The following is an 11,250-nucleotide window of genomic DNA, read 5'->3' as shown; positions in this document are numbered from 1 at the left end:
TTGTAATATTTTTCATTACATTTGTTCGACTATTGATCATTGTAGATCAAATGACAAGGCAACCAAAAAATATTTTGCACTTCTCCCGTAATTCTTTAAATTACTTTATGGTCCAAACAAGATAAGAACAGTGCGATAGAATAATACAATGGAATCATCAAAAGAAAGATTTAATACATGAACAGATCAACTGGAAACAACTGTAGGTCTGAAAACACAGCAGTCAATATATCAAGATATATCCTAATTATCAAGATATATATATATATATATGGAATTGTAAAATGCACAGAAATAGTCTTAGCATGTAACTTTGCATAAGCAAAAGTGAACGCTTCTCCGTGCTGCATGTGTCTAACATGATAAGATAGTACATAGTGTATATGTGTGTGTTCTTATAATTCAAAACATTGCTCTTTGATCCATTCGGAGGCGAAGATATGGCGTTTATGCATTGTGGGTTTTTTTACGAACGATTCTCATCGCAGCGTAATGTCGTATTGATAACACTAGCAGCACGTTATCTGTAGTTGCTATTGATGGATTCATGCTAACCGCACGAGGTGGTACATTCAACTTGCAGCACGGACTCGGAGTCGTTTTGGCTGTTAGGTGGCGCTCATGTCACGAATGAAGCCGAGCTTCCGTTCACCGGCTACACACCCATTGTGCTGTACACATGAGAAAAATCGATTTTGTAGTTGTTAGTTTCACGGGTGTCATCTATAGCTACAATCTCCCGTCGTCTGCTCGTACATTGTTTGTATACCACGTGAATATTAAATGTTTATTTCCTACAAAAAAGCAGGTAGATGACACATGTCTGTTCCTGAAAGGTTCAATTTGGCTATAAACAACAGCCTCGCGTACTTAATGATTCTGTGCTCCACATAGCATCATTACTGATTGTAATTCTAACTTGTTTGCACGCTGAGATGCTTTTAAAAAGCAAATCCGTTGAGAATGACGAGCTTAAAAGGATGAAGTAATCTCTCTGATAACGCTAAGCACCTCTGACACTCTCAGACACTTCGAAAATTTCCCGTGAAACCAGCCATCATTTCAAATGTAAAATGAGTTAGTGTGACATTATTGAATATTGTTTAAATATGCATTGCCAGCACGATCAAATGTTTCCTATAGTTGTGCTGTAGTAGGCCGTGACAACTACAAAAGAGCAGAGTGACACCGAACATCTGCTTGAGGGCAGGCTTGTTAGCACAGCAGGGATGAACCAGCAGAAGTGACTAACTAGTCACATTGTGATATTGGTTCTAAATCTACTAATTTAATAATACGCTGACATATTCCGTGATCCGTTATGTTTCAGTTTAAGTTATATTACATCAAGCGGTGCCTGCACTGTGGGAGGGACAAGAGGAGGAAGAATGATGGGCGACACGACAAAGAATCTCCCAGTGTCAATTGATCCCACGGTAGACTTGTATATATATACATTGTCATCCTCGTGTCTCCGCGTGTCAATACTAATCGTTCGCGTTAGTATCAAACAATACGATATTAGATGTTTCGCTTAGTATTAGCACTGCCACATGTCGCTTACATATTAACTCCATGTTTTATAGATATGGATACTATCAGATATGATAGAGAGTGTACTAGTGTTGATGTTGTTACATTGCTGTAGTACTAGAGCATGCTCGCCTATGCAATAGGTAGAAACATACACAATTAGGTGTTCAATGTGGAGCTAGAGCTATTGTGTTATTGAACGCTCGTCATGGGTAATAAGGAAGGGGAAAAGAACTGTGGTACGGAGTCAACCAGCAAGAACAACAAAGCAAATGGCGGTGGTGGTGAAAAAAAGTTTTTATCTCCCGATAGTGGAGGTCTCAAAGAAAAGTCTCCTAGCTTACAAAGAATACACCAACAAAGTTCTACAGAGACTAGTGGACTCGGCGAGACCATCACATCTGGATTTTCTTCACAGGAAAGTATAAGAAGTACACATAGTTTTAATGAAAAACCCAGAAGGTGTACACCGGGCGAGGATCAATTTGGCAAGCCTCCAACTGAAGTGGATAGCGTCATGAAGGACCGGACAGACAGGAAGCCTCTTCTACTGAGGTCAGGGGGTGGAGGAGGCGGAGGCCGGCGAGAGCGTGATAGAGGCGACAGAGGAGGGAGAGGAGAAAAGGAACGGGATAGAGAGGGCTCCACAACAGTGTTATGTGAGCCTAGGCGAACGTCTAGCGCTATGTACCCAGACGGTACAAACTTTGACGATTTATTTGCCATTCCAGGCAAATCTCAAAGCCATCTTTCTTCCGGTGTGAATATAAACGATACAGAAAACAATGGTTGGAACAGACGATCTTCTCCTCGAAGTTCTATCAAAAGCCGAACCTCCATTGGATCATATCGGTCTAGAAGTGGATCTAGATTTTTGGGTAGACTACCAGAGTCTGCCTGGACAAAATGGTCCCGGGACAGACGGGCGTCATTTCGGCGGCGGCTAGAACTGCCCGCCAATGCTATTTCAGAACCCACGGAGCGGGCTTCGACCCCCATAAAAAAGGCCCGGGAGGAGGGGCTCATGTTTGTGCACGAGGATTTAAAAGGGAACTATATTTCTGAGGACGATATCAACTATATACGACGTCATAGAATTCAGCGTTATAAAACGTACCACGTTATAGAAAAATCAAAAAAGAAATTAAGAAATTTTCCCAGTCGTATTGAGGTACATCTTTCAGTGAGAGACTGGCGTGTTCTAACTGACTATTGGGAACACAAGTATTTCAGTCAAATACGATATGCAGCCTTCTTGTTTGGATTTCTTGGAATATTATTCTTAGTCATCAGCGTAACGAGTTCATTTTGGATAAATTATTCAACGAAGAAATGTAAGTATTTACATACATTCAGTAGAAAATGAGCATATACTTGATATTATCATATTTCAAATTGTTGTAATGATTGTTACTGTAGTATATAAGGTTTACTTCGTCATTATGCAAGTTTCCATTTTACTTCAAATGGAAATTAATGGTAAAAATGTTTTGATTTGAATACATCCATTTTGAATTTGATTTTTTAATTTTTTTTCCTTTAACATAGTGGCAGAAGGTGAGTTGTTTTCTTCTTATAATTTTGTTTATGCCGATTTTTCACTCTTCCACACTTCCTTTATCAATTATTGACAATTTTCAGGCGATGCTGTAATATGGTATTTCGGGATGGTATCACGAATTGATTAATAACAGATAACAGGATAACTACACATATTTTTTTATTACATTAACAATATGCAACAAAATCAATACCACTGCTTGAAATGCTGACCCTTTCCAAAAATACTAATTAGAAGGTTTAAATATTTGTATATAAGCTATATATGATTATACTTTTCAATCGATGACCTGTATAGGTGTGACCTTTCAATGACTAGGCCGATACGTACCACTTTACTCTCATTAGTCATATATGTTACAAGGTAAAATTCATCTCTCAAATGCATTAAATGACAATCCCAACACACACCTATAAACCTTATCAATCATTTATGGTACGGATAACCCTATTTTGCATCAAAACATACAATTTACTATTCTTTTATATTCTACCAGAAAATTAACTATTCACATTTTATTTTTGAATATTTACCAAACCCTTTGATTCTTTACTATGTCACAGGAGTCTTTTACCCCGTTTACTCCTCCCCAACATAGTGTAACATGGTGCCCAAAATTACTAATTACCTAAGATATGACAGACATCTAGATATTGTATCAAATTGTATTTATGTCTTCGTTCATCACAACCGTATTCCCTTCACATCATTCTTAAACACTCAAATATTATATATTTCTGGTCAGAAATACTACATTTTTTCTTCTTTCAAAATCTCCCTTACCCTACACTATCTTGTCTGTTATTTTCTTGGATGTTGTAATAACAACTGGATGACGGTAACCCTTCCGGAACACCCGGTTTTATTCTCCTCATCTTTTTTGTCAGGAGTTTGTATAATTTTTAAAAATTTTGCCTCAGTATCGAAACTGTGTTTGACCCCGTTGATGTTGGGTATTTTCTTGTGTTTTTCATTGTATTATATCTATGTTACAACAATAATCCTACCTTTTCATAACCATAAACAGCGTTATATTGTATGTACAAATACTTTACCAAAATTTAGACTTTGTCTACAACCGTCACATATTACAGCTAGATAATCTACCACACATTCACTCCAATAGCCTCCATCCTTAATCATCACCTTGGTGACAGATACACCACCAATCCGCTGTATTTTATCACATTCCAGGGCTCCAAAATGTTTTCCATATACCTCTGATATTGGGTACAATCGATACAATTTATCTCATACCTATACCGTAGGCTAAGATGTTTTTACGTACAACAAAAGAATTTGTCATATATCTAGATCGTTTACCACAAACCAATTAAACATTTCTCACACAATGAGATCTTTTATCACACATCTAGATCCTTAACCATTCATATCATAGGCTTAGATCTTTCACATCAACACACACACTACCACCACCACCACACGCCCTCACACACAAAGATAATAAAACCTAGCTCCATTACCAATCCCTAGGGAATTTACCATACATCCGACGTTATGCGCACACAAGGATAATTTACCATCTTTATGAGAACAAGATATAGAACATAGGAACCAACAAGCAAACTGTAACACATCAAACACGTCCAGTCTAATATCGGACAAAAATAGAACATTTCTCATTGAAATCACTCTAACGACGGTAAAATTTCCCCAACATTTTCATCAAACATCAGAACTTCGAAACCCTGTGTTGTCAAATTTGTCTAACAGTTACAGTAATTTTACAGGAAATTTGTGATATTGGTCTTTCGATATCATATCAAGTACGACATGTAGGCCAGAAATGCAGGAATGTTGCTATCAAAAAATAGAAGAATCACAAAAAGGATATTGAAATCATCACGCTTATCATAAAGCTTGGTGGAAAGCTGCTCATGTTGAGTTCGTTGTAGGAAAATACCGAGGTAAGCGGTAGACGTCCAATTCTGGTTGGTTATTATGATGGACGTGGTCACTAAATTTTTGGTTATTTAAGAAAAGATAATTTACCACCCACCTCATAACTTTGTCTTACACTCCTTATCGCACACATAAACCTCTTATGGCACTTCGGGATTATTTCTAAGCAAGATCTTCTAAACCCTGACACTTCATTACAAAAGTAGATCACATGTTCCCATTGATTATAATGAATCATATTTTAGTCCTATGCATCAATCTAGATACAATGTACTGTATTCCTAGAGAGGTTACCGGATCCTCTGGTGATTGACCATATACTCTGACGTTTTACCACACAAGAAACATCTGTACTACATGTCTAGAACATTTACATATACCACATGTTAAAGTTTTACTTATCCCCATACCACTAATATTAATTTACTATGTTTCATTTTCATCATAAATCATTAATGCAATTGCATAATTTTCCCGTTAACAAAAATCGATATGATTTGTTAAAATCGCTGTATCTCTTAATGCCATGTCCTCTCTCAATATTACGCCCCTCGTTACAGTGACTGTATCTCATACTACCATATTTTCTCTCGATATAAATTCCCCTCGTTGCATTAACTGTATCTTTAAATACAAAAATCCTGTTTTAATTATTATTCCCCTTGTTATATTTTCTAACTACCAGATCCTCTTTGGACATTTTATCCCTCGTTACAGTGAATATATATCATATCACTATATTTTCTCTCAATATATTTTACCTCGTTATAGTGTATTTTATGCCAAATACTGTCTCGATATAATGTCCCTTGTAACAGTGGGTGTGTTTGTTTTAACTACATCCTATCTCGATATAATTTCTCCCTCGTTCCAGTAGCTGTATCTCCTAATACCAGATCCTATCTCGATACAACGTCCCTTGTTACAGTGGCTGTATTTGTTATTACTAGATCTTATCTTGATGTAATTCCCCTCGTTACTGTAGCTGTATCTACTAATACCAGATCCTGACTCGATATAATGTCTCTTGTTACAGTGAATGTATACCCTACTCTTTCGATCTTGACATATCCCTCAGAATGACAAATGCAACTTTTTTGTGACACCTACTGTAGTCTCTACTAAATGCATGAAACGTATGCTAGAGAGTCTTGTTTAACTTTCAAACATTCCCTTACATGTCTTTGTCGATTTATTGGTAAACTACTGTATGACGTGCACTTTCGCTAGACAAACAGTAATACTAAAACAAAAGTTAGACTTAAATGAATGTATTTTCCTTTATGATAATTTATGACTGCTGATCGTCTCGATAGAGTGGGTTTGGTGACAGTCGAAAAAATTACTAAATATACTGTATCGAGACTTTTTTTTTCTCTTCGTGACATTATCAATTGTTAAATCAAGATATCGCGCGACTGGTTCTGTTGGGTTTGCCTACCTGTCGACGCTTGCAACCAATGTGGTATATTCTAGAATTCATTCACAAAAAATAACTCATTCTGGATACAATAACAATGCTTCAACTGATTGAATTACTGGGCTGGCTGTTCTTTGTCGATTTTCATTAATATTCATTGTAAATCCCAAACGAAACCCGGATCCAACCAATTACCAACGCGATGACGACGCGTGCCAAGCAACTCGTCTAAGCCCCGATAAAAAAACTGGCTCAGAACGTCAGTCAATTTTATGGGTGAAAAGTGAGTACAGTACTTGATCAGTATGAAAGACTAAGTTTCCAAAATGCTTGACAGCAAACTGTAGTAATATAGTTTGCAACTTTTTCATGCGTATATAAGACCCGGCATTATTTAAGAAATACACGACCATTTTTGTATTAGTCACCACCTTTACGACAAACGTTGTTTCCGCATGACTGACTCCCATATAAGCTGTGATTGGAATATCTAGTATTGATTTACTTCCATCAAGTCTTACGTAATTACAGAAGCCAAAGAAAACACGATTCTTTCATACAGTGACAGTAAAGTCGTGCCAGTGATGTTTGAATACATTTTAAACTATAAATATATGTTTCTCTATTTCATTTACGATCTTTGAGTGATTTGATAATTATTAAAAGTATCACTGTACATATGGAACATGTGTTTTTGAATAGATGTTTTAAGTGTTTTAATTAAACAATAATGTTCTCTACCTAAATGACAATGAACAGTCATTGTTATAGGACGAAATATGTTATAAAGGAAACCAGCATCTGTCAACGGGATTTATATGATTCTAATCATAAGAATTGTACACTACATCCATCAAACTACATATCGACGGTGCCGGTGATGGTTGTATTGCATGATACTAAGCTTGGAACAATCGGTTGTGGCATTAAAGTTGCCAAGAATCATTACTGTATACTGAATATATTAGACACTGTACATTACAACTGTCAACCACTCTGAATTACCGTAGCATATTGCATTTGACGATCCCTTACAATTCCTGCTGTACAATACATCTATCAACTATTTACAATCCCTGCTGTACAGTACATCTATCAACCACTTACAATTCCTGCTGTACAGTACATCTATCAACCATTACAATTCCTGCTGTACAGTACATCTATCAATCACTTACAATTCCTGCTGTACAGTACATCTATCAATCACTTACAATCCCTGCTGTACAGTACATCTATCAAATACTTACAATTCCTGCCGTACAGTACATCTATCAACCATTACAATTCCTGCCGTACAGTACATCTATCAACCATTACAATTCCTGCTGTACAGTACATCTATCAACCACTTACAATTCCTGCTGTACAGTACATCTATCAACCACTTACAATTCCTGCTGTACAGTACATCTATCAACCACTTACAATTCCTGCTGTGCAGTACATCTATCAACTACTTTTAATTTCCGCTGTACAGTACATCTGCCAACTACTTACAATTACTGTGAGATAGATATTGGTAAAATTGAAGGGAAATTTTTATAGTCCTTCCAATGACCTTCACAGGAAATATTCTAATCATTTTGCGATATGATTATTGAAGTGTTATATGGTATGAATGATGGTTCCTTTGTTGTCAACCCTGTTATCAAATGATAACTTGACATCACTTACTTTGATTAACCAATATTTACATGACGTGTGTCGTTGATAAAGCAGAAAACGTTTTCTCTTCCGGACGTGCTGGTTTTCTTTTCTTTTATGTCTTAAGAGGTCATTGGATAATATTTTCTTTTGTTCAAGTTTCCATCATTCCATTGAATTTTTCTTTTAATTAAAATTTTGTTGACACGTTGGTATTTTCGATTTTTTTGTTGCCGTATGATGGGTCCGTTTATGGTAATACGGTATGTGGATATCAAGAAAGCTGACTGTTGTGAAATCGATGTTGATGTAACAGATCTGCAAGGTTCTAACAAATAGACTCTATTAGTCATTATTCCGTACGACGTACACTTGCCATACATTATTTATAACTATTACTATTGTGTACCTTACAACATATGTTGTTTCCTCATGAATGACTCCCTAATCAACCGTGACGGTGGACAATTTAATATTGATTAACTTTTACATATACGTCTTTTGTGCAATAACCAAATTCATAGGGCATGTTTTAATCTGTGGCAAATTGAGATCATTTTGCGCAGTAACAATACACTAGTAAATTAAGAATTTAGGAAATATTGAAACTGTCTTGTAGCGTGATTATGATAGTGGGCTGCTGCAACTGTTGGCGAAAAGTGACTAAAATACAACAAGCAAACAGTCTTTTCAAAGATGGTCATGGAAAATATACTAAATATATTTGAGACATTTCAATTCGTTGTAAAGTAAAAATTACTCTTATTACAAAAATGGTAATAATATATCCGCACATGTACACCTTTTCAAGTAAGTTACATTGAATTTAAACTGTTTCCGAGTCAGACCATACTCAAATGACAACTCTTTGATATGCCGATTTAATGTCTGATGAAATCTTCAGTCCGTATTCTATTTCAGAAATGTAGGTTAAAACATTTCACATCGCTTCGTTGTTTTTTATGGGACTGTATGGAATTATTTTTGTGTCATTTATGTACATTCTCAATGCTTTTAACTTGTTGCCTGTATCAATGCAAATTCTAACAATGAATGATCGATAACAATATGACAATGCTAAAATGCATCGCTGATGTCCGATATAGGTTTAACATTTAAAACTATCAACATATGTATAAGTTCATACAGTACAAGTAAGTAGTCAAATACATATTTCCTCTCCGTTGAAACTTGAGAATACTTTTGTTGTTTTATACCGTGTTCTCATTTGTGAACGTGACATTTCTTACTTGGATTGGCCAAAGTTTACATGGCGAGTGTTGTTGATAAAGCAGAAGACGCTTACTCTTCCTTCCGGAACACCTGGTCTGATTCTTCCTGTACGTCTCATTGTAAAATTTGAATTTGAATTATTGTTATGTTGACATGTTAGTATTTCTTGTTTTTGTTTTAATTCTAGTATTCTCATTGCCAATGCAAAAGCTAATATCTGAAAGAACCCAACATCTGGCCACAGATGTTCAAAGGTTAAAGATAACCAGTGGTTAGTGAAAATTTTCAGAAATGAATTAAACAAAACTAGAATCATTCTTTATCATTTCACAGCCGTACATTTGTAGAAACATGTCAGATTGATATCATTTTAGTGTTAATTTTGCCTTAAGAGTGTTTTTTGTTCAGGGTGAACAGTTTGAATTTTTCACTAACCACTGGTTAACTGATTTTTTAGCTACTGGTGCCTGGTGTCCATGATCACTAATATTATTACGATATTCTCAGCTAGTATCATCTACACATGTGTATCCAGTATTGGAATGTTCATGTAAAATTTATTCAAATGAATATAACTGTAAAACATATTATCAATATAGATGGTAGACACACTCACGCAATGAAAAGACTAGAATAAATTTCATTATGTGATAGCATGTAATGTGTTGTAGTGAAATCAGATCAATCTTATATTATGTATTTTTTAAATGAATAGTGATACCACAAGTCTTAATAACATGGAAAAAACCTAATAAGATTGGATGAATAACTAAGTCCACTTGCAAACACAGATATTGTAGACACAGAAGACGCAGCAATATTTATGATTACCGTAATCTATTTTTCATGTAATAAAAGGTGTATGAATTTTAAAGTGTCTTATAAGCGAAATATTGTGGTATATTACAAAAAGAAAAAAATGCTTCATAGTATAGTATTATCTTTCATACCTTAGATCAATCTGTGACGATATCATTGGGAAATGTCTTCCCGTTTCCGCCTGATAATCGGTTATAAAACGTAATGTAATACATAGCCCAACCAGCAGATGGTGCACATTGAGCAGACCTCGGTGTTTGGGACTGACACAACCCTGGGAAAACTCAATTGCGCAACGTGGTAGAACTACGTTGTGCTACTGTGTGAAATATTTTATTACGTATTTTGTGTTAAAATCATGGAACTTCTTTCTTATAATAAATAAGGACTTTTGATGACTATGGATTTTTAAGATTGATCCCGGTTATATATTTTCATGCTCTCTTATGTGTTACATGATAATGTAAATGTGATATATGGAACAACACTAACCGATATCTTTTTGTATTACAACCATTTTAAGAAGATAAACAATTTATCTCCACAAGAAGGAAATTCACCTTAGTTTGATTAAGAGTTTAATCAAAATTATCTGATAGTTAATATATATTATGTAAATATTCTAATGACGCAAACAAAGAAACTATACTTGTAAATATCATCAAATCGTGATTTCTTTCATTATGAATTATTTATTTATTTATCATTGATTTGTTTTTGTTCTGTTTTTTGTTTTGCAACTGATCTTGTGATAACAATGACGTTATTTACAGTAACAATATATCGCCAGTAAGCAAAACTTCGATGCAGGAACATTGTGATATATTCTTGGAAAAAAACACAGAGTCTAAAACCAATGATATACCTTACTAGAGCATCATACCTCTATAGGAGCGTCATCTCATACAACCATGTTGTCATGACAGACAGTATACTTATAACCTGTGTGTGGAGACGAGAGGCAGAAGGCACAGACGATCGATACAGTACAAACAGATAGGATACTTAAGATCTTCTATCAAATGTTACTTATCTCAGTTCTTCCCTTGATAATAGTCACGATATGATACAGTCAATCCGCGTTATGTCAAAGTCGCTTAGCTCATCGAAAAAA

At 35.4% G+C, this 11,250-nt stretch overlaps 1 protein-coding gene across 1 annotated transcript in view; it reads left to right on the top strand.

Moving 5' to 3' along the window:
- The first annotated feature begins 1,741 nt into the window (after positions 1 to 1,741).
- Positions 1,742 to 11,250, top strand: part of LOC132563111 (uncharacterized) — an 86,495-nt gene continuing 76,986 nt past the window's right edge. The window contains exons 1-2 of the mRNA XM_060227871.1: positions 1,742 to 2,867; positions 3,082 to 3,090. Coding sequence (XP_060083854.1) covers positions 1,742 to 2,867; positions 3,082 to 3,090 — 1,135 coding nt within the window. The remainder of the gene's footprint in view (positions 2,868 to 3,081; positions 3,091 to 11,250) is intronic.

The sequence above is a fragment of the Ylistrum balloti genome, unplaced genomic scaffold, assembly GCF_031769215.1.
Source record: "Ylistrum balloti isolate Yb309-2 unplaced genomic scaffold, AGI_CSIRO_Ybal_v1 Utg371590, whole genome shotgun sequence".
NCBI classification, from domain to species: Eukaryota; Metazoa; Mollusca; class Bivalvia; order Pectinida; family Pectinidae; genus Ylistrum; species Ylistrum balloti.
The sequence above is the reverse complement of the archived record's forward strand: the minus strand, read 5'-3'. Positions and strand labels throughout refer to the sequence as shown.